The 22,262-nt window shown below is 46.2% G+C and overlaps 6 protein-coding genes across 18 annotated transcripts in view; all 6 read left to right on the forward strand.

Moving 5' to 3' along the window:
* slc4a2b (solute carrier family 4 member 2b) overlaps nucleotides 1-7,752 on the forward strand; it is a 29,128-nt gene extending 21,376 nt beyond the window's left edge. For 4 of the 9 annotated variants that reach the window (XM_078096056.1, XM_078096057.1, XM_078096055.1 and 1 more), the window contains 16 exons: nucleotides 1,050-1,230; nucleotides 1,314-1,449; nucleotides 1,606-1,807; nucleotides 1,892-1,991; nucleotides 2,107-2,291; nucleotides 2,520-2,733; nucleotides 2,841-3,047; nucleotides 3,167-3,315; nucleotides 3,470-3,664; nucleotides 3,975-4,190; nucleotides 4,300-4,389; nucleotides 4,477-4,643; nucleotides 4,800-5,053; nucleotides 5,149-5,318; nucleotides 5,462-5,635; nucleotides 5,969-7,752. In XM_078096056.1, coding sequence (XP_077952182.1) covers nucleotides 1,050-1,230; nucleotides 1,314-1,449; nucleotides 1,606-1,807; nucleotides 1,892-1,991; nucleotides 2,107-2,291; nucleotides 2,520-2,733; nucleotides 2,841-3,047; nucleotides 3,167-3,315; nucleotides 3,470-3,664; nucleotides 3,975-4,190; nucleotides 4,300-4,389; nucleotides 4,477-4,643; nucleotides 4,800-5,053; nucleotides 5,149-5,318; nucleotides 5,462-5,635; nucleotides 5,969-6,049 — 2,721 coding nt within the window. In that variant the 3' untranslated portion in view covers nucleotides 6,050-7,752. Of the gene's footprint in view, nucleotides 1-558; nucleotides 646-1,049; nucleotides 1,231-1,313; nucleotides 1,450-1,605; nucleotides 1,808-1,891; nucleotides 1,992-2,106; nucleotides 2,292-2,519; nucleotides 2,734-2,840; nucleotides 3,048-3,166; nucleotides 3,316-3,469; nucleotides 3,665-3,974; nucleotides 4,191-4,299; nucleotides 4,390-4,476; nucleotides 4,644-4,799; nucleotides 5,054-5,148; nucleotides 5,319-5,461; nucleotides 5,636-5,968 lie in introns of all 9 variants that reach the window. The other 5 variants (XM_040167146.2, XM_078096054.1, XR_013454129.1 and 2 more) reach the window with 3 other exon arrangements.
* LOC144390066 (B-type lectin plumieribetin-like) overlaps nucleotides 1-15,304 on the forward strand; it is a 33,757-nt gene extending 18,453 nt beyond the window's left edge. The window contains exons 2-3 of the mRNA XM_078096075.1: nucleotides 14,751-14,844; nucleotides 14,946-15,304. Of these exons, the coding sequence (XP_077952201.1) occupies nucleotides 14,755-14,844; nucleotides 14,946-15,206 (351 nt within the window). The 5' untranslated portion in view covers nucleotides 14,751-14,754 and the 3' untranslated portion in view covers nucleotides 15,207-15,304. The remainder of the gene's footprint in view (nucleotides 1-14,750; nucleotides 14,845-14,945) is intronic.
* LOC144390064 (uncharacterized) lies at nucleotides 8,262-9,553 on the forward strand. The gene is made up of 4 exons (XM_078096071.1): nucleotides 8,262-8,604; nucleotides 8,693-8,797; nucleotides 8,912-9,013; nucleotides 9,125-9,553. The coding sequence occupies exons 1-4, from the start codon at nucleotides 8,413-8,415 to the stop codon at nucleotides 9,212-9,214; spliced, it is 489 nt and encodes a 162-aa protein (XP_077952197.1). The 5' UTR covers nucleotides 8,262-8,412; the 3' UTR covers nucleotides 9,215-9,553.
* LOC120811582 (uncharacterized) lies at nucleotides 9,794-12,492 on the forward strand. Its single transcript, XM_040167062.2, has 4 exons — nucleotides 9,794-10,437; nucleotides 11,494-11,604; nucleotides 11,684-11,785; nucleotides 12,125-12,492. The coding sequence occupies exons 1-4, from the start codon at nucleotides 10,243-10,245 to the stop codon at nucleotides 12,215-12,217; spliced, it is 501 nt and encodes a 166-aa protein (XP_040022996.2). The 5' UTR covers nucleotides 9,794-10,242; the 3' UTR covers nucleotides 12,218-12,492.
* On the forward strand, nucleotides 14,555-18,159 carry LOC120811578 (B-type lectin plumieribetin). Of its 4 annotated transcripts, none has more exons than XM_078096073.1 (4): nucleotides 16,003-16,587; nucleotides 17,198-17,358; nucleotides 17,540-17,633; nucleotides 17,735-18,159. In XM_078096073.1, exons 3-4 carry the CDS (start codon nucleotides 17,544-17,546, stop codon nucleotides 17,993-17,995), a joined length of 351 nt encoding a protein of 116 aa, XP_077952199.1. In that variant the 5' UTR covers nucleotides 16,003-16,587; nucleotides 17,198-17,358; nucleotides 17,540-17,543; the 3' UTR covers nucleotides 17,996-18,159. The 4 variants fall into 4 exon arrangements, with proteins under 4 accessions (XP_040022993.2, XP_077952199.1, XP_077952198.1 ...); XM_078096072.1 differs by lacking the exon at nucleotides 16,003-16,587 and adding an exon at nucleotides 16,796-16,974; XM_078096074.1 differs by lacking the exon at nucleotides 16,003-16,587 and adding an exon at nucleotides 16,801-16,974 and having other exon boundaries at nucleotides 17,235-17,358.
* Nucleotides 18,160-20,445: 2,286 nt separating this feature from the next.
* Nucleotides 20,446-22,140, forward strand: LOC120811579 (B-type lectin plumieribetin). 2 transcript variants are annotated; one of them, XM_078096076.1, is made up of 4 exons: nucleotides 20,446-20,484; nucleotides 21,192-21,317; nucleotides 21,596-21,689; nucleotides 21,786-22,140. In XM_078096076.1, the coding sequence occupies exons 3-4, from the start codon at nucleotides 21,600-21,602 to the stop codon at nucleotides 22,044-22,046; spliced, it is 351 nt and encodes a 116-aa protein (XP_077952202.1). In that variant the 5' UTR covers nucleotides 20,446-20,484; nucleotides 21,192-21,317; nucleotides 21,596-21,599; the 3' UTR covers nucleotides 22,047-22,140. The 2 variants fall into 2 exon arrangements, with proteins under 2 accessions (XP_077952202.1, XP_040022994.1); XM_040167060.2 differs by lacking the exon at nucleotides 20,446-20,484 and having other exon boundaries at nucleotides 21,187-21,317.
* The last annotated feature ends 122 nt before the right edge of the window (nucleotides 22,141-22,262 follow it).

The raw sequence follows: 22,262 nt of genomic DNA on the forward strand, positions 1-22,262 counted from the left end.
TGGGATCAACTGTTTGACTAAAAAAGTTCTTCAAAATACAAATACAATACATTGTATTCATTTGGTCTGAAAAATGAATGAACACCTTTTTCCATTCATAAATTATTTATATCACTTTTTTTTTTTTTTTTTTACTTTTCTATGCGTTAAATTCTAATATTTTGCATTTCAGAATACGATTTTTCTTTTTTTAAATTTAGCAGTGAATTATTCTGTATCCTGGGAACTGTTTTCTGATCTGATTCAGCACCGTCTCCTTTGTGGATGGGACAGGGAGGGGAGGAGACAATTAAAAATGTATGAATGAATGAATGAATAAGATCTTTCCTTTCACACGGAGAAGAAAAAGCGGGCAGAGACGAGCTTTGGTAACCAGACACTGAATAGCAGAGGGGGAGAGGCCTATGTTTTATTAACGTTTGTGTACGCAGCTCCGCCCGCGTAATCCACAAGTCGCGGTCAGGTGTGTGTGTGTGATATGAGGAATAATGTGTGTAAAAGTCCGGGTCCCGTCCTTTTTGTGCCGCTGTATCGGTGTCCTCTCCTGCGCTCCTCCAGTCGGTACCGGTGGTTCTGTACCGCTCTGCCTCGCGTCTCGAGGCCGTCCCGCTGGACGTGGACTCCCCGATGGCTCGGTACCAGAAGGTGAGGGCGGGGTGACCGTCCAGAGGCAGGTTGTATCCGTGTGAGCGTGATGCAGCGTGTTAAGGGAGAGTTTTCAAAGAGGATTGAGACTGACGAGCATGGTGATCACTTAATAACTCCTTAACAGAGATTTGAAGCTGGGACGGTTCAAACATCTGGGCCGATAATGTGGACTATATCTTTTGTGTTTGGGTGTGGAGTGAATTTAAATAAATCACCTTATAATCCGGTCAGCATGGAGTCTGTGTTCTAATGCTGACGTGCAAAATGCTCCACTGAATCAACTGGCTGAATACAAAGTGCTTCGGCTAATGTTTTGAATATTTGGCACACGCTGGGCGGGTGGACAGTACGAACGTTTCTGTGTCTCACCTGCTCGGGTTCCTGTGTGCTGCCGTCTCCAGGTGTTTGTGGAGCTGAATGAGCTGACCATAGACAAGAACCAGGAGATGCAGTGGAAGGAGACCGCTCGATGGATCAAGTTTGAGGAAGACGTGGAGGAGGAGACCGACCGCTGGGGGAAACCTCACGTGGCCTCGCTGTCATTCCGCAGTTTGCTGGAGCTCCGAAAGACCATTTCACACGGTAGGAATCGAAGCGCATTAAATTCTTTTTAAGCGTCGAAGTCGGCGACGCAGTTCGCAGAGCTCAGTACGTGTGCGCCACAGGTGCGGTGCTGCTGGATCTGGACCAGACGACCCTGCCCAACATCGCCAACCAGGTGGTGGAACAGATGATCATATCCGACCAGATCAAAGCCGAGGACCGATCCAACGTCCTGAGGGCCCTGCTGCTGAAACACAGGTGACCTGCAGCCCCCGGACTCCAACAAACAAGCCATTTTGTTCGGGGCATTAAGTGACCGAATAATTCCCAGTAACAGTAAAATACTTTTCTGTCACCGTTGCTACTTGGGGTCTTCACGCCTTGTCGCTGTCTCCCTCTTCCCGCCTCCCACAGTCACCCGAGTGACGAGAAGGAGCACAGTAGCCCGTTCCCCAGGAACATCTCCGCGGCCAGCCTGGGCAGCCTGATCACGCACCACCACAGTGCCAATCACGGCCATCACCCGGAGCCGTCAGTGACCGACCCGCTGATGGGCGGCGTCCACGCCACGGGGGACACGGAGATGCGCGTCGATATTGAGAAGAACGAGGCACAGGTGGGTCTGGTGCTGATTTTCCCACCCACAGAAAAGACCCGGGAACGAGTGTGTTTTGTCATCCTGACTTGGATTTGTCCACAGAAGGAGATGGTGTCCGGAATGCATCGCTCCAAATCCAAACACGAGCTGAAGCTGCTGGAGAAGATCCCTGAAAATGCCGAGGCCACTGTTGTCCTTGTGGGTGAGTCTTGAAAACCACACACACACGTACCTGAAACAGATCAGCATTTTTTTACTTTACTTTGACGTACTGGCGTTTCTTTTTTTTTAACTGTTACGTCCCGTCCATCTTCCAGGAAGCGTGGACTTCCTGGAGCAGACCACCATGGCGTTTGTGCGTCTGTTGGAGGCCGTGGAGCTCGAGTCCGTCCTGGAGGTCCCCGTACCGGTCAGGTTTCTCTTCGTTCTGCTGGGGCCCCCCAGCACCAACATGGACTATCACCAGATAGGGCGCTCCATCTCCACACTCATGTCTGACAAGGTGAGCGAACCGTAGACATCGAGGGATGGTCATCATGTATATAAAAAAAACACAAGTCGAATAAATTCAAGGAAACAAAACAAAAATCCTTCTCTTCATGCCCTTCTGTCTTATGTCTAATTGAATTACCAGCGGAGTGATATAAAATGGATTCTTGCCACATAAACTAACTAAATCTAAAAGAGATGGAGAACAATAGTCTCAAGTTCTCTCTGTATTTCCACTCAGCAATTCCACGAGGCGGCTTACATGGCAGACGACAGGCATGACCTGCTGAGCGCCATCAACAGCTTCCTGGACTGCAGCATCGTGCTGCCGCCCTCGGAGATGGGAGGCGATGAGCTGCTGCGCTCCGTCGCACGCTTCCAGAGGGAGATGCTGGCCAAGAGGCAGGAGCAGGGGGTCAAGCTGGTCAAGGAGCCTAAAAGCATGGAAGAAAAAGGTAACTCGTCGAATAACCTAATAAAGCCGTACCGCCGGAAACGTCGCCTCCTGTTTCACGTGATTTAATCTATCGCCGTTGACGACCCGCTCCTCCCGGTCACACAGAGGCCCTCCTCACGCCCATGAAGAAGTCGGACGACCCTCTAAAGCGCACCGGGCGCCCCTTCGGAGGGCTCGTGCGAGACGTGCGCCGCCGTTACCCAAAGTACCTCAGTGACTTCAAGGACGCCCTGGACAGCCAGTGCATGGCTGCCGTCATCTTCATCTACTTCGCTGCGCTCTCTCCGGCCATAACATTCGGCGGCCTGCTGGGTGAGCGGCTCGAGTTACTAGAGATTCGCAGTTCATCGACTCATGTGTCCGAACCCCTTTTCAACGTCTCTCGTCTCGATCGTTCACTCGATTAAACCTGGCTGGTGTTTGTTGACCAGGTGAGAAGACCGACGGGCTGATCGGTGTCTCTGAGCTGATCGTGTCGACGGCGGTGCAGGGTGTGATCTTCTGCTTGCTCGGAGCGCAGCCGCTGCTCATTGTGGGATTCTCTGGACCCCTGCTGGTCTTTGAAGAAGCCTTCTTCAGCGTAAGTTGATACGACGACGATGACGTCTAACGATGAGGGTTCTAGTCAATCCAGTTTATAATTACTCCCGAGGTTCATTTAAAAAATGTAGTATTTACTGTACGACTCATGTCTCACTGTGTTTTCCAGCTGACGACTTTCTTCCTTGTCACAGTTCTGCAAAGCCAACGACATGGAGTACCTGACCGGCCGCGTCTGGATCGGGTTTTGGCTCATTGTCATCGTGATCGTCATGGTGGCCTTCGAGGGGAGCTTCATGGTCCGCTTCGTCTCCCGCTTCACGCAGGAGATCTTCTCCTTCCTCATCTCCCTCATCTTCATCTGCGAGACCTTCATCAAGCTCGCCAGGGTACGTCATGGACACTAAACCAAACGGACTAATCTTTGGACAGAATTCAAATGTTTTTATAACAAGTGCATTTGGAATCTTTTGTGATTGATTGTCCTTGAAAGTTAAACGGATTAAAAGTTGAACTATTATCCAGGCTTGAGACTTTGGAAGTTGTTCCTTTTTGTTGTTGTTTTAAGGCACAGACTTAGGCCGTCTTGGCTCTGTATGCGTGTGGTTGTGGTTCCTAAAAGAGTCATAGATGATGATCCTCATATCTGCGACGGGTTATATTTTGGAATTAATTTGAACCCTCCGTGTCGTCTGCCAGATTTTCAACGAGCACCCGCTGAGAAGTTGCTCCCTCGGCAACGGCACAGACGCCTCGCCGGCAAATGTCACGCTCGCTCTGGGCAACAGCACCGTGCCGGCGGCGGTCCTGAACCAGCCCAACACCGCGCTGCTCTCCCTGGTCCTCATGGCCGGAACCTTCTTCATCGCCTTCTACCTGCGCAAGTTCAAGAACAGCGCCTTCTTCCCTGGAAGGGTGAGGAGCATTAACCCTGATCCATCCTCCATCTCGCTCCAATCCCCCTATTTGATGCCGAATGTGAAGCTGATTGTTTTGCTCAATCTATCTCTTCTTACGCGTTAAGTTGCGCAGGGTCATCGGAGATTTCGGCGTCCCGATTGCCATCCTCATCATGGTCCTGGTGGACTACAGCATAAGCGACACTTACACACAGGTGACACTCGAATGCGACTGCTCTGCTTTATGAATGTTTGACCTTTTCCGCTGCTTAAGATTCACCGTCGTCTCCGTTCGTGTTCAGAAACTGAGCGTTCCTCACGGTTTCTCTGTGACGAGTCCCTCGAAGCGCGGCTGGATCATCAGTCCTCTGGGCACCGACGGACAGTTCCCCGTGTGGATGATGTTTGCCTGCTGTTTGCCCGCTCTGCTGGTTTTCATCCTCATCTTCATGGAGACCCAGATCACCACGTGAGTCGCAAGTCGCGTTGAAAGCGGCTTATGGTGGGAATCACTTGAATATGACTGCTTAGAATATCAAAATCATTTTGATGGATAGAATTTTAAAATGGTAGATTGCCATGCATATGCCATTAACCCTATTTATTTAACCGTTAACCTGCACAGGCTCATAGTGAGCAAGAAGGAGCGGATGCTGGTGAAGGGCTCCGGGTTCCATCTGGACCTGCTGCTGATCGTGGCGCTGGGCGGCTGCTCGGCTCTGTTCGGCCTGCCGTGGATGGCCGCCGCGACCGTCCGCTCGGTGACCCACGTCAACGCCCTCACAGTCATGAGCAAGGCTGTCGCCCCCGGAGACAAGCCCCGCATCCAGGAGGTGAAGGAGCAGAGGGTCACCGGGCTCCTGGTGGCCGTCATGGTTGGTAAGTGTCGGACGATGTTGACTTGTTCTAGATAATATCAGTTTGAAAAGAAGGAACATGCAGCATTTTATTTACCGCCCCCCCCCCCCCAACAGGTATGTCCATTGTGATCGGTGACCTGCTGCGTCAGATCCCCCTGGCGGTGCTGTTTGGCATCTTCCTCTACATGGGTGTGATGTCCCTCAACGGTATCCAGCTAACCGAGCGCATGATGCTGCTGCTCATGCCTCCAAAGTACCACCCAGACCACACCTACGTACGCAAGGTGAGCAGACTCCTGTTTGACATTTTGTTAATCACTTGACAAATAATCTCAGCTCTCAACTGTTACAACTGAGAAATATAAGAATCTCTGAACCGTTGTTGTCGATTGCTGGTGAGTTTTCATGAACGATCCGTTTGCTGCAGGTCCGCACGCTGCGCATGCATCTGTTCACCTGCATCCAGGTGGTGTGTTTGGCGTCTCTGTGGGCCGTCATGTCCACGCAGGCCTCGCTCGCTTTCCCCTTCGTCCTCATCCTCACCATCCCCGTCAAGATGTTCCTGCTGAGCCGCATCTTCACCAGCAGGGAGATAGCATGCGTAAGTCAGCCACTGGGGGGCGCCACCGCCGCCGTGCACACACACACCACCAGCTTGTTCACCACAAACTCCCCCCTGTGATGGTCTGATTGGCCCTGACTGTGAGAATAGTTTCAGGATAATAATCTATATTTGAATTTGCTGAAACTTTGGAGAGATTAAGTGGAATTGATTTTCCTTCATAACAAAGAAAGTAGGAAATTTCTTCAGTGGACTAAACCATATGAAAATGAATAAGTAAATCAAGAAACAAAATATATTACCTCAGTTTTCTGTAAGATGTGAAATTGGCAGTGAGATAAAGAATCCTGACGCGTCTTCTCCCTCCTGCAGCTGGACGCAGACGACGCAGAGCCCAAGTTTGACGAGCGCGAGTGTCACGACGAGTACTCGGAGATGCAAATGCCCGTGTAACCCGTGGCGACCCCTCACATCACCACCAAAAAAGAGGTTTCAACTCCTCCTCAGCACCACCGAGACACCAGGGGGTAACCTGGCGGCCGTCTGGTTAGTTGTTCGGTCGACTTGTTAACTTTTTTTTTTTAAATCTGGGGGCCTTTTGTGCCGGTTTATCAGCGGAATTAAAACGGTCGACACATGAAATGCTTTTAAGGAAATCTATATATATATTTCAGTGGACAAGAGATTCCAAATCACTTAATGCGATCTCGAGCTCGAAAATTGAATGTGATTCCATTCGATAGATTTGCAGTTGAGTTATTAATTTTTAGCCCTGAAAAGTTGCTCTGATTCACATTGAAGTGGAGGAAATATGGGAGTTAGCGTTCGTCTTTTATATTAACACACAAGTTTGGTTTTTGTCCATGTTTTAAGCTCACCAAGCGCCTTTTATGAAGGAACGTAAAAAGTTATACTGAGGCGTTTTATTCCTCCTCATCGCTTTACCCTCCCCGCGCTCGTGGCACTTTTTAAGACCCCAAATCTGAACAATGGCTGTATTTTTTTTTTATGTGACAATTGTAACATCTTCGCATCCTCTTTCATTCCTTATATATCAATGTTGCTTTTGTTGGTTTCTCATACGACCATCTGTGACCATCTTCTTTTTTTTTTCTTATTTGGGAGATTTAATAATATGAAAACATAGTTCTGATCATAACACGAGATTAATACAGCGGCATAATATATATATACATGTATTACTCTACATGTCTCCATGCACATGTTTAGGGAACTAATGTATCGGTTTGTTTGTTTCACTCGGTGTGTCAACGGGAATCGTAATTTATTGGTTTCTTTGTCCAAGTGCCAAATGTTGTGTAAATAGTTTTGTGATCAGAACAATAAGCTGCAGTTCAGCCATCTCCCATCCACTACTGTAACGACAATTCTCTCTAAGGAGAATTAACACCATTCCTTGTTTTATCATAACTTTGCTATATTTCTTTTGGCATCCACTAATTTAAACATTTCATTCGCACTTGTAAACTCGGTCGACCAAATTTACACACAAGCTGTATAGACAATCTCAATACTGAAGCGTGACTGGGAAGGAAGGCTTTTAGAGATATACATGTTTATTCATTTTGGTTTTGTTTTATGTCACGTTGTATCAGTGTGACATGGATTGGTTAAAGCTTTGACTGTGTCAAATGACTGAAATGTTCCGTCCTCTGTTACTCTCGAGTGTGTATTTCACTTCTTTCCCTTCTGAACTGTCCCGTCTCAGCCTGTTTGGAGAGGCGCACAAAGTCTCAAGTGCCTCTGGGACCGGGAAGTGTTTGTTGAACCACACGCGTTACAATAGTTTGCACTTTCCAAGACGCTCAAAAATCAAACATCTCTCCATTATTTATCCTTTGCAATATGAGGCATTATTGCTGCCTCTGTAGGTTATGTCTTGTTTTTGATGTACACATTTGGCTGCGTCCTATCCGGGGACGTTGGAGTGAAGTGTGTGTTTTGTGTTTGCTTAGTGTGCCTGTGGATGGAGTGAAGTCGGTCCGTGTTTGTCGAAAGTATCTGTCAAAGCTGCGAAATGCTCAAACAATATTTTGTCCCATTTCAAACGCAATAGACGGTCTGAAAGGCTGCTGAAGTTCCATTGTACATTAAAGGTTGAAATATTGATGACAAATAAAAGGTATTTTATATTTGTTCTGTCTGTTATGGGGTTTTTTTGTGGATCAAAGCAAATGCATGTAAGTAGAGAAAGTATCTCTGCCGATGTTCCAACCGGTAGAAAACACAGTAGACATGATGCAAATACGGGAAACAAGCAAGAAATAAGATGCAAATACAACCCAGAAACTTACTGGTTTATTTGACCTCTGATGGCCTTTATTAGTTTTTCAAATGATAAACTACAAAAAAAAGGTTTTCCTGGACCACTTGTCATATTCCAGACGTATGACCTGTTTGCAGATGTCCTCCCAAAACCCTCAAATGGTTTAATGTGACGTTGGTGAAAGGTTGATTAATCCCAAACATCTCCAAAGCCTTCTGTTCCATTTGACTGCATGGCTTTCTGTAGACTCGTATTTTGCCCCCTAAGCCGTGATTTAAACAAAAAAAACCACTTCTCTGCTCGATTTTTTTTTTTTTTAAGTTGCAGGGTCAATGAGCCTCTGGGCCACTGTACTAAACCCCCCTGCTGTGAATCAACATATCACGAGTCCAGACAGGCGCAGGGAGGTTTCCGCGCTGCCTCGTCCCGCGGAGAGGAGGTGCCGGGTGGGCGTTGAGGAAAACAACACCGTGTGGGTGGGCCGTTGCGTAATCCCCTCGCTCCCTTTGTTGCACACGCGGGGAGAAAGATGGCTGCGTTGTTGATGCTCCTCTTCGGCCTCGGGGCTTTGTTCGTTTCCTCCGACGCGCAGGGGGCTTACGATAAACTCCCCGAAACCTACAGGAAAGGAGTGGACCTGGCCCTGGAGAAGCTCCACTCCCACGCGGGGATCCAGCACCATTTCCGCTTCTTCAGAAGTATCGACAAGTCCGACATCGAGGTACTGTGCGTCCGTCGTTGTCTTCACCGTGGATTCTCCTCCCTGGATGTCGTTAATTGCTCAAGTTTCATGTCCCCTTTGTCCCCAGGCTGGTTTTGATGTGACTTACATCTACCACCACTTCTACCTCAAAGCCACAAAGTGTCCGAGAGGAACGGTCGACGCCACGTCCTGTCGGTTCAGAAACGATAGAGTACGTTTTGTTTTATTCTCATTTGCCGAAACCTTTTTTTTGTAATTTGTTTGCCAAGGCCTCGTCTGACTCGTCTATCCTGGTGTGTGTGTGTGTGTGTGTGCGTCCGTGCAGCCGCTGATCGACTGCGCCGTCTGTTACAAAACGTTCGGTGGAGGAATCGAACAGGAGCCCAAACCGTATGTTCACTGTGTGCACAAACCTGCCCTTACAGAGGTCAGTGTGCTCACCCGAAGGTCACACTCGCGGTTCTCTATGACTAAACCTCGCCCATAAAACAGAAAAATGAGATTGTGTCTGATGGTCCCTGTTTGTTGTGAATGGCAGGAGATGACGGCGGACCGAGTGAATCACTGCAACGCGATGGGCTACAGCAGCGGAGCCCCCACTCTTCTGGCTTCAGCAAGAGCCGAGTGAACACGTCGTCGACTGGGACACGGTCTCTTTGCGCCTTTTCTGTTGGTTTGATGTAATTTATAAGCCTCATAAGTTTTATTTCTGTAGTTTATACTTGTTTTTGTTGCATTTGAGTGACATTTTTATTTCTACAATTGTATTGTTTACTCCAGTGTAAATTTGTTTGTTTCGATTCATTTTGTCAATAAAGTTTCACTTGCGAAAAGGTTTTTTTCCAATGCGTACTCTACTATTCCGAGTGAGCGTGCCTGAACTCATTTGATTACGGTTCGCATTTCAAATTTTTTTATTTTTTATCCTGTACAAAACTAACACCTGCAATAAATTTGTATATCACAATGTCAGTTGTCATAAGATTCTTTTCTTTTTAGTGTAACAGAATTTCTCTTTAACAGTGTCTGGTAAACTCAACAAAAACCTCCTTAGTTTCCAACTGGTGCCCTCTCGACAGGCTGCAACAGTTGGGAAAACCAAACAAAGCCTCATATGATGGTGCGTGTGCGTGTGTGTGTGTGTGTGTATGTGTGTGTGCGCCTCATTAACGTCCCTGTCAAGTCACAGTTTTCAAATAAATGACCTACTTCTCCCTCAATTCAACAACAACGGAGCTGGTGGAGCAGAGCCTGAGGAGGTCGTCCACCCACTGACCTTTGAGGCCAAAGGCTCTTTTTTTTTTTTTTTTTAATGGCTCGCTGGGCTTGTTTCCAAGATTGGGGATTATCAAAGTCTTTCATTGTAATCGAAATAAAAGGGATATAATTCTACTTTCGCTTCTGCTGAGCTGCTCCTCATTCTGTGGAAACTCCCCACTGAGTGTTTTGTTACGACCAGATGTTCCCCTGGTGTCTTACGGGAAGTTTCAGATAACAAAGAGAGGGAGCGAGGGCCTGTTGACGTTGCTGGTGTTTGGCTCCACGGCCATAATAGGACTTGTTGTTGCATGTGAATATCGATCCCGCAGGGAGGGAGAGAGGGAGAGTCCACCCTCCGAGCCCGAAGAGCCCCGGCTCACACGCACACGCTCGACGATGAAGATGGCCGCCGGGTCGCTGTTGCTGGTTTGTGCCGTGGTCCTGTGCTCGGTCCGGGCCCAGGACGCTTACGACCAGCTGCCCGACGACTACAAGAAGGGGGTGGATCTGGCGCTGGAGCTTCTCGAAACGCACGCCGGCGTGAACCACCGCTATCGCTTCCTGAGGAGCCTGGAGAAGTCGGACACCGAGGTAGACCTGAAGTTATGTGTCACTTCTTTTGGCCTCACAGGGTTGAGACGGGCCAGCTGTGCTTGCTCTGTCTCTGCGGAGACGTTTACAGGCGCAGGCGTCCGTAGCAAATGTTCCCCTGAGGGGCCTCAGGAGGGAATGTAAATTCCTGCCTGCTTTACTTCATGAATGCCGTTGGTGTTTTTCCATTCCGCCTCTCCCCGCGGCGAGTTCTAGTGAATTCTGGCATGTGCTTTTAACTACTGATTCTCAAATTTCAACATGTTTTCAGGACGTTTTCCAGGAGGTGGGGCGTGTCTTTGTGTAATGTAAAGGTCATCGACCTTATACTGATCTGTGTGAACGGCAGTTTTTCTCCTTTTGAATGTTCCTGGTAAAATGGGAAAAGCCACCTCCTGGAAAACTAGACAGGTGGAAAAAAAATGTTTTTTCTCATGTTGCAGAAGAACACATTACCATTCGAGCAGATAGTATCGCTCTCTAGATTTGAGACCAGGCATCCGCCAGCTGCACTGTAAAGTTCCTCCAATCCCTCCTCTCTCATATTGGACTGAAGTCGAGCGCTAAGAAGTCGTTAGTTTCATGCTTTTATTATTACACTCAACATTTGACTGACTGGTGCACACGTTGCCTGTAAACAGGAAAGCATTACTTTTGCACATACAAGGAATTTGACTTAGTGATTGGTGCATTAGCGAAAGCACTCCAATGGTATAAGACAAGATCTGAAATATTTAAAATAATGTCTGTGTTAAAGTATCTTGGTGGTCGACAGACTTTTTGAAACTGAACCTAAAAAGGCAAATGTTCGCTTTCAAGAGACAAAGTCCTCGAGGGTTTGAGTAGAAAAAACAGGACTTTACTTTGCTGTTTCAATGACATTTAGCAAACAAACAAACCGGTCCAGGATTGTGATCAACTATATTTCATGTTTTCTCAGAGAGACTCAACTCTTTATTTGTTTTCGATCCCACTACAGGCAGAAGGATTCCTGATAGTTATTTTCTAACAATAATTAATAAACTCACACTAAAATGACCTTTTTCTCTGCTGCAGTCTGGATTCGGAGTGAAATACCTCTACCACCACTTTTTCCTGAAACCCACCACGTGTGCCAGGGGCACGCCGGCGTCCAGCCCTCAGACGTGCCCCTTCAGGAACGACAGAGTGAGTTCTATTCATTTTAAATCAGTGTACAGCATCCGGATTCCTCTTTTTTTTTTAATACTTTTGAATGACTCCACAGCCGATGATTGACTGTGCGGTTTGCTACAAAACGTCCGCGGACCAGATTGAATCGAGGCCCAAGCCGTATGTCCACTGCATCCAGAGGCCGAGACTCTCACCGGTTTGATTCCTCCTCTTTTAATCTCCCCTCAAAGTTTCTCTGCAAAACACTGGAGCTTTGTTTTTTTTGTAGTGTATCCACCTGAAAGGCCCCTATTGTTCATACGTGATTATGTAATCTTTCATATGTTTCACATTACTTGCAGCTGTCTTGTGTTAAGTAAAAAAAAAAAGGAAAAGGAAAACACATGAGATCTCTCACTTAGAATTTAAACAGCAGTTTTGGTGAGGTCATTGAAGCTCCCCCCATCCCCCCCGCCTCCCCTTGCATTGAAGCTCAGTGGTCTGCAGCTTGCTCTGTGTGGCCCTGAAATGAATTGTCGTCTTTGTGTTGCTTCAGGAAATGAGGACAACCAGGACGCAGCACTGCAAGAAAATGAGCTACAACAGCGGAGCTCCAACGCTGCTGGCTCTGTCGACTGGGAAACATTAAATATCACCTATTACAAAGCAGCCAAAGAATCTGCACCTAGCATGTTGCATGCTTCTTTCACCATAGTGACGTAAAGTTGAAATGCAGATTTCTCGTCAACGCGTCACAAATAATATGAAAATACAAACGCAGCAGATTTTCACCTGCAAAATGTCTGTTCACGTCGTCTTAAAATAACGCTGGTGATTCACTCTCGCTTTGAGCTCCTCTATGCTGTGACAAATGAGTTAACCTTTGCTTGGTGTGGAATAAAAAAAACAATAATCTTGTGTGTAGACTTGTGGGAGATCCAGATTCTTTGTACGTTGAATTCCTCCTCAGACATCCTCCCAACCCGGAGTCAAGCTCGCTCTTTGGCCGCACTGGAGGGCGAGTCTGTATTTTATCCTTGTTTCTGGAAACATTGCTGCCATGCATAGTCTGCTGTGTGCATCCTGGACACGAAGGTGGATGCAACATGGCGTATATGTGCTTTACCTAATGCACAAAGCTCTGCAAGTAGAAGGGCTGTTTACTTGATTTATATATAGTGAAAAGCTTGGCCACACTGCCTGACCGAACATGTAATTATGAAATGTCAAGCGTGTACATGCTTGACATTCCTCTGTCAAAGGGAATCTCAGGGGGATGAAGTTCTCATGGTGCTTTGCTGTGTGTTTTCAGCTAATTATAGTGTTTATCACTGATAAGTACCTGCAGACATCTCTTACACCTGCTCAGTTGTTTTGTCAATCCGGGCTTATCACAACACACTCATTGGCCACAGGAGCGAAGAACTCAGAGGCCACGCAGAATCCTGCAAACACCAGCGTTACCTGTGCAGCCCTCACCTGACCCGGGCAATCAGGCAAAGTGAAGACGTTTAAAACGTAGTTTTCCACAATGCATGAATGAGTTCCTCCCTTCTCTGTGTCGCGACAGTCCGGCTCTCTGTGTCTCGGCTCAACACAATTGAAACATGCAAACTGAGATGAGATACAAGTCGTGTCACAGTCCGAAATTAGATGTAAAAGTGAAGCAGCATGAAAATAAACTGAATGTTGATGGTGGCTCCCGTCACGGCAAGAGTTCAGCACAAGTAGCAATAATATAATGTAAAAATCCCTCATCCTGCAGTCAGAATATCATCTGCGATCTATAATTTTGCCCCCCTGCCGTGTGTTTTCTCAATAGGTTTGGGAAAGTTGAAGGACTGTGCAGTTTGAAACCAGGTGGGACACCAGCTCCGGAGTATTTTTCAGGTTTTCATGCTGTGTCTTGTTTCCTCTTTTGTGATACAAAACAAATCTCGCTAAATGTCAGGATGCAAATTATTGGATTCATTGCCAAGAGGTGAGAGGAAACCAGCACTGAAACTGGTTCTGACCCATTAATGATTCAGACTGAGATTCAGACAACTCGATATTGCAGTCTCAAGCTTTTAGCAGTTTTTAGCTCTTAGCTCTCTGGTTGCATTCACCAGGGAATAACTTTTGAACACTCTACAAGCTCTCAACTTAACTCAGAAGAGTGTTGAGCCCGCTTTGCCCCAGTGCTCCCAGGTTCGGTCCACAGCGGTCGGTCTGGCTGCCACATTGCTAGCCAGCACGACCTGTTTACCCAGCCGGGATCCTTCCGTCTGGTCTGTGTTCTATCGATGTTTCTGGAAACATAGCTGCCATGCATAGTCTGCTGTGTGCATCCTAGACACGAACCTGGATGCAACATGGTGTATATATTGCTCTTTACATACCGTGCTTTACTCAATGCACAAAGCTCTGCAAGTGGAAGGTTATGTGGGACCTTTACAGTTATCGACCACACCTCTTACTTGAGGGCCATAACATGGAATTACGAAATGTCAAGCGTGTTCAAGCTTGTTATCAAAGGGGCTCTCAGGAGGATGTTCTCATAGTGCTTTCCGGCGTGTTTGTGCACGATCTGAACTCCCCACCCCAAAATGTAGTCTTCTAAACTACTTCAACATGATTGGAAAAAATGGAAAAAGTACTAAAACATCACATCCAGGTAAGTTCTTTTGAACTTTCTTGTGCATATTTTCATGCAGGTTTTCATTTTTGTGCTAAATCCCAGATTGGAACGTGAACAAATGTAGAGCACATTTGTTCCACTTTCACTCCCATCAGTCACAGTCCTTCTGTCAATCACGCCCCCATTGAAAGATCATCTTCTTTTTGAGAAAACCCCCCCGAAAACCCTGCACGGTTATGATGGTGTTTTTTTTTTTTTAAAAGACTTGAAAATCCTGATACCTCTAGGAGGTGGTGTCACTCCCCTCCCTCTCTCCACCCTGAGGTCGAGTGTATAAAAGTGGAAGAAAATCACACTTGCTGCACATCACTCATTTTGCTCTGCCTGCAGTCTGACTGGACCTTCAACCCTGTAAGTGTTCTATGCTTTTACACTGATGTAATTAAAACAAGTAGTCATTGCAGCTTACTGTTCAATCCATGCTGTTGAAATTAAAATAATATAACCGCATGTTCTTCAGTAGTATTTTCAATGTTTTAGACGAACATTTTTCTTGTTGCAGAATCATGAGTAAGAACTACTTGTCTAAAAATGATGAACTCCGCAAGGGAGACTTTCTGATCTCCAACAACAGGGAGTGGAAGGCCGTCTTCCAGGTAAGTAACTCTGAATGTGTGCGCTGCCGTCACTCATCATGAGCACTGGTCCTTGCAAAGGTAAAATATTCTAAAAAACAATCACTTTTCCCTGCCTGCAGGAGGATGGTAACTTCGTCATCTATGGCTGGAAGCCTTTTTGGGCTTCAGATACTTCCGGATCAGACGGAATGCGCGTGTGTATGCAGGAGGATTGCAACCTGGTCATGTACAACAAGAGTGATCAACCCAAGTGGCACACAAACTCCTCCAAACCTAAATGCAACATGTGCCGCCTTCACCTGACCGATGACGGAAAACTGGTGGTCAGCAGGGAAAGTGAGGAGGTCTGGAAGTCTGATAAAAACAAAGGCATGAAGTGATTCATTGTGAACGTTACACTTTGTGATAATCTGGAGTTACCAGTAAACCTTCCTACTGTATAATCTGAGATCAAATAAATACTATTTGTCACAAAGCAGGAATGAGTTTCTCCTCTTTGTGGTTATGAAGCGAGGCTCTGCATCTCAGGTGAACAAACAACTCTTAAAACAGACTGAAGTTTGACGTAATGAATGGATACACTGATTTTCTCTGATTATCTGGTCCTGGGTCTTAGTGTTGGGAGAATTAAGTGCAAGTAGCAATACCATAATGTAAAACTACTCCGGAGTAAAAGTCCTGCATTCAAAATCTTACTTGAAAATAAAAAAGTGTAACCAGCAAAATGTTCTCATTATGGAGTAGAAAGGCCTGCCTAGAGTTACATCATCAGATATCCAAAATGCTGTCTTCTAAACTTCTAGATTGAAGTCCTAGTTTCATTAAAAAAAAGTACTAAAACATCACAGCCAGATTTAAAAAGGTGCAGTAAATGTCTCACACTGTCTTGTGCATATTTTCACTATTGGTGGCTAATTAAGGCTAAATCACAGAATGGAATGTGAAGAAATATTAAACACATTTGTTCCTCCTTCACATCCACTCAGTCTTCTGGGCATGTAAGATATGGGAAACACCCACATAGCTTAAATGGGGGGAGTGGTACATTTTGAAGGTTTTCGCTGAGCGCTCCGTGGAACACACCTGGGCTTTCCTGGTAACCCATTGGACGTCTGGTCCGTGTGTAGCCACGCCCATCAAAGGAGAAGCCTGCGTCCCCATCTGCTCGGGTCCTCTGAGGCCGCTGGGAGTGTCGAAAGTTGTCGTCAGGCGTGCCAGGAACTCTACCACCGGAAAAGAGGTTTGCAGGATCAACAAAAAGGCAACTTTTCTCACAGCCTTCGCTGAGCCTGCGAGCGGGTCACAGGAGGTGAAAAGGTCGTCCGGCCTGTCGGAGGTTGAATCTGGCTGCGCTCCTCGTGGGCTGTTGTCAAGCCGAGGAAGGTTTGCCTGTGCAGCATCCTGCTTAAACGCAAAGCATTTCGTTGTCACAGTACCTGTACTCTATGCAATGACAAAAAGTTGAATCGTATTCTTCTTTAGATACCGTGCTTTACTCAATGCACAAAGCTCTGCAAGTGGAAGGTTACGTGGGGCCTTTACAGTTATCGACCACACCTCTCACTTGAGGGCCATAACATGGAATTATGAAATGTCAAGCGTGTTCAAGCTTGTTATCAACGGGGCTCTCAGGAGGATGTTCTCATAGTGCTTTCCGGCGTGTTTGTGCACAATCTGAACTCCCCACCCCAAAATGTAGTCTTCTAGACTACTTCAACATGGTTGGAAAAAATGGAAAAAGTACTAAAACATCACATCCAGGTAAGTTTTTTTGAACTTTCTTGTGCATGTTTTCATTCTTGTGCTGAATCCAGATTGGAATGTGAAAAAATGTAGAGCACATTTGTTCCACATTCACTCCCATCAGTCACAGTCCTTCTGTCAATCACGCCCCCATTGAAAGATCATCCTCTTTCTGAGAAACCCCCCCCCACCGGCTTTACAGTTATCGACGACACCTCTCACTTGAGGGCCATAACATGGAATTATGAAATGTCAAGCGTGTTCAAGCTTGTTATCAACGGGGCTCTCAAGAGGATGTTCTCATAGTGCTTTCGGGTCTGAACCCCCCCACCCCAAAATGTAGTCTTCTAAACTACTTCAACATGATTGGAAAAAATGGAAAAAGTACTAAAACATCACATCCAGGTAGGTTCTTTGAACTTTCTTGTGCATGTTTTCGTGCAGGTTTTCATACTTGTGCTAAATCCCAGATTGGAATGTGAAAAAATGTAGAGCACATTTGTTCCACATTCACTCCCATCAGTCAGTCCTTCTGTCAATCACGCCCCCATTGAAAGATCATCCTCTTTCTGAGAAAAAAAACCTGAAAACCCTGCACGGTAATGATGGTGTTTTTTTTTTTTTAAAGTCTTCCTCCTAAATCCTGAAAATCCTGATACCTCTAGGAGGTGGTGTCACTCCCCTCCCTCTCTCCACCCTGAGGTCGAGTGTATAAAAGTGGAAGAAAATCACACTCGCTGCACATCACTCATTTTGCTATGCCTGCAGTCTGACTGGACCTTCAACCCTGTAAGTATTCTATGCTTTTACACTGATGGATTACAATTTCTGTGTTTGATGCACAAAGAAGTCATTGCAGCTTACTGTTCAATCCGTGCTGTTGAAATTAAAATAATATAACCGCATGTTCTTCAGTAGCAAGTATTTTCAATGTTTTAGACAAAAACAACAGATCTTTTTCTTGTTGCAGAATCATGAGTAAGAACTACTTGTCCAAGAATGATGAACTCCGCAAGGGGGACTTTCTGATCTCCAACAACAAGGAGTGGAAGGCCGTCTTCCAGGTAAGTAACTCTGAATGTGTGCACTGCCGTCACTCATCATGAGCACTGGTCCTTGCAAAGGTAAAATATTCTTTAAAAAAATCACTTTTTCCTGCCTGCAGGAGGATGGTAACTTCGTCATCTATGGCTGGAAGCCTTTTTGGGCTTCAGATACTTCCGGATCAGACGGAATGCGCGTGTGCATGCAGGAGGATTGCAACCTGGTCATGTACAACAAGAGTGATCAACCCAAGTGGCACACAAACTCCTCCAAACCTAAATCCAACATGTGCCGCCTCCGACTGACCAATGAGGGAAAACTGGTGGTCAGCAGGGAAAGTGAGGAGCTCTGGAACTCCGATAAAGACAAAGGCAAGAAGTGATTCATTGTGAACGTTACGCTTTGTGATAATCTTGAGTTGCCAGTAAACCTTCTGTGTAATCTGGGATGAAATAAAAGACATTTATCACAAAGCAGGAATGAGTTACCAGTAAACCTTCCTTCTGTATAATCTGAGATCAAATAAATACTATTTGTCACAAAGCAGGAATGAGTTTCTTCTCTTTGTGGTGATGAAGCGAGGCTCTGCGTCTCAGGTGAACAAACAACTCTTAAAACAGACTGAAGTTTGACGTAATGAATGGATACACTGATTTTCTCTGATTATCTGGTCCTGGGTCTTAGTGTTGGGAGAATTAAGTGCAAGTAGCAATACCATAATGTAAAACTACTCCGGAGTAAAAGTCCTGCATTCAAAATCTTACTTGAAAATAAAAAAGTGTAACCAGCAAAATGTTCTCATTATGGAGTAGAAAGGCCTGCCTGGAGTTACATCATCAGATATCCCAAATGTAGTCTTCTAAACTTCTAGATTGAAGTCCTAGTTTCATTTAAACAAGCAATTAAAACATCACAGCCAGATTTAAAAAGGTGCAGTAAATGTCTCACACTTTCTTATTTATACTATTGGTGGCTAATTAAGGCTAAATCACAGAATGGAATGTGAAAAAATATTAAATACATTTGTTCCTGCTTCACATCCACTCAGTCTTCTGGGCATGTAAGATATGGGAAACACCCACGTGGTTTAAATGGGGGGAGTGGTACATTTTGAAGGTTTTCGCTGAGCGCTCCGTGGAACACACCTGGGCTTTCCTGGTAACCCATTGGACGTCTGGTCCGTGTGTAGCCACGCCCATCAAAGGAGAAGCCTGCGTCCCCATCTGCTCGGGTCCTCTGAGGCCGCTGGGAGTGTCAAAAGGTGTCGTCAGGCGTGCCAGGAACTCTACCACCGGAAAAGAGGTTTGCAGGATCAACAAAAAGCCTACTTTTCTCACAGCCTTCGCTGAGCCTGCGAGCGGGTCACAGGAGGTGAAAAGGTCGTCCGGCCTGTCGGAGGTTGAATCTGGCTGCGCTCCTCGTGGGCTGTTGTCAAGCCGAGGAAGGTTTGCCTGTGCAGCATCCTGCTGGGGAGACTGCTGGCTCAGTCAGAGGAGCCGGGGGGGAGGAGGGGGGACGAAGGGGCAGTTCAGATCCGCGTCCAATGAATTCCTCTGCATCGCCGAAAAACAAGGACAAAGTGTTTTGTTTTGCAGGCTTGTTGGTCTTTAATGAATTGAATGCTTTCAGCCTCTGTCTCCCCATTGACTGCAACTCCCTCATCTTGAAAGCTTCCCAGTCTGGCTTGAAATGCCACATTCTTTCTTTCGGACAGGCCTGCATGCTGAGCAGCGCCGCTCTTCTCCTTTCCCCTCCGTTGTAATTTCAAACTTCCCTTTGAAGGAAACCCCAACTCAACCCATGTTTGCATTTGATTCAAACTGCCAGGACAACGCTCTGACATGAATTTACACAATGGTGACAGGACATTAGTGTCATAGTTTGCACCCGTCTCCCCATTTCTAGTTATCTGTGCCTGGTGTGATTCACCAGATGCATAACTAAGGCAGTGGCCGTTGCTTTCTTTAGCCGTGTAGTCTGCAGCATTTAACCAAAGGTGCACCAATGAATCACCAGAATCCCCCGGACGCATGCAACTCGTGTCAAGCCGTTAAATCATTTTAATCTCTCACCGCGAGTTTGTCGGGACGGCAGCTTTTTACCCGCTGGGAGAAATCAACGGTAGCACACGACCTTCTGTCCGTCCGAACAAGCCCAGATCACGCGTCCGTCCCATCCTCGCTGCCGAGTCTCTGGTGGCGATTAGTGGATTGTGGAAGCATCTTAAGCTTGTTTGTGATGAAGTAGTTATTACAAACTTAGCATATAAAAAAATAACAAAACCAAAATCACCAAACACAAGCCGTAAGTCCGGACAGAAAAGGTCCCAGTCCGCCACTCAGTGCTCCTCCTCCGGCGGGGAGGAAGTCTGAATAAGCTTCTCGGTGTGGAGAGCAGCTTTAACATCGGAGCTTCCACGTGATTGACGACACCGTACGAGGGAGGGGGAGCAGAAAGCAAATGTAATTCACACATTGACCCCCTCGCCCTCCCCCCCTCAGTCTGACTGTAAGCAGAAACACACACATACTGTGATTGGGTTTTGCATTTGTGTCTCACACTGTGACATTGTGAATCCCGGAGGTCACAGGTGGACCAGGAGAACTCACGGCATGCATGACGAGCAAAGCCGACGGAAGGAAGCAGCGCGAGGGGGACGAACCGGGGACGAGGAAAGGGGGGGACAATCGATGCTCAGAGACTTTGGAAAAACAGGAACAGCAGCTGCGGACGTTGTGTGCGATCACTATGGCAACGTGGAGGTTGGAGCAGAGAGGACGGAGGGCTCACATTTGCTGTGGGCTGAGGGGGCGGACATCCCCACACACACACACATAACAACACACACACACGCACATAACGACCCAGTGGGTAAGTTAACTTTAGTTTATGACTTGACAAAATTGCACATATAACATGCACACACGTCCTTTCAGTGGAATGCTGCAATCGCGGTTTGGCAAGTGAAAGAATTTGTCATTGACCTCGTTTATCTTGATCTCCATGGCAGCATCGCTCCTCGATGTTGGTGGGCGCCTTCTAATACTTGGTGTCGGAGGACTACAGCAGCCGAATGCTGATGAGAATTGCTCTTGATGCCCTGACCGACTGTATCGAGGCCTCAAGGGCCTTATTTGAATAGAATTATGAAACCAGATTATGAAACAACAGTGATATTATTGTTTCACCAAAACATTCAATTGGTGTTTGGTTGAACATTCTTTTCCTTTTTCCTTTTTAGTAGTTATACTTAGTAGAAAACAGGATGGAAAGTCTTTCACACATTGTCTTCTGGGTCAAATGATAATCAAGATGTTTGTGCGTCGATGTTTATAATCTCGTGGTGCCAAAGCTTTACATCCGACGGACGCTTACTAGTAGTTTGTTTTTGCCCAGAGACCTTCGAGTAGCACTGATGCACGACCTGCGTGTGTGTCAATCCTGTCTTCTGCTCGCAAACAAAACTGCAGAGAAAAATCACACATTTTCTCAAACGAGGTGAGGGATATCCGCGCCTCCAAACAGCTGCAGTCACACCACTCCCAATGGGGCTGAGTCCCCTTTCCTTTGAATCCTAGAAACGCCTCCGGTACCTCCCCTCCCTCCCTCTCTCTACCCCGAGTTTACTATAAAAGTGGAAAAAACCACACTTGCTGCGCAAACAACTTTTTGCTCTGCTTGCAGTCTGACCGGACCTCCAACCTGTAAGTATTCTATACTTTTACGCTGATGGATTGATTAATACATTTCTGTGTTTGATGCATGAAGGAGTCATTGCAGTTTACTGTTTAGTTTGTGCGGTTAAATTCAAAATAATATATAATAATGACATAATAACATAATTGGGTCACACCTTTATGATCAAATGTGAACGTTTATCACTGGTGGTGTACAAATGAAACGGAAAACCAACCAACAAAGCATGTTTTCAAAGCATTTTCGGTGTTTTAAATGAAAACAACAGACTTTTTTCTTGTTGCAGAATCATGAGTAAGAACTACTTGTCCAAAAACGATGAACTCCGCAAGGGAGACTTTCTGATCTCCAACAACAGGGAGTGGAAGGCCGTCTTCCAGGTGAGCAACTCTCAATGTTTGCGCTGCCGTCACTCATCATGAGCTCTGGTCTTTGTTAAGGGAAATTCTTCTGATAAATCCTTTTCCTGCCTGCAGGAGGATGGTAACTTCGTCATCTATGGCTGGAAGCCTTTTTGGTCTTCAGACACTTCCGGATCAGACGGAATGCGCGTGTGCATGCAGGCCGATTGCAACCTGGTCATGTACAACAAGAGTGATCAACCCCAGTGGCACACAAACTCCTCCAAACCTAAATGCAACATGTGCCGCCTTCACCTGACCGATGAGGGAAAACTGGTGGTCAGCAGGGAAAGTGATGAGATCTGGAACTCCGATAAAGACAAAGGCATGAAGTGATTCATTGTGAGCGTTACGCCTTGTGATCAGCTTGAGTTACCAGTAAACCCTCCTTGTGTATAATCTTCAAATAAAAGACATTTGTCACAAAGCATGAATGAGTTTCTTCTCTTTGTTATGAGCAATGATCGTGAAGTGTGTCTCCCATGGGAAAAAAAGTAAAAATATTTTTGTCCCACTAGGTAATGGAAGAAATCTCTTGTTTGGCAAATTAGT

The sequence above is a fragment of the Gasterosteus aculeatus genome, chromosome 21 (genome assembly GCF_964276395.1).
Source record: "Gasterosteus aculeatus chromosome 21, fGasAcu3.hap1.1, whole genome shotgun sequence".
NCBI lineage: Eukaryota > Metazoa > Chordata > Actinopteri > Perciformes > Gasterosteidae > Gasterosteus > Gasterosteus aculeatus.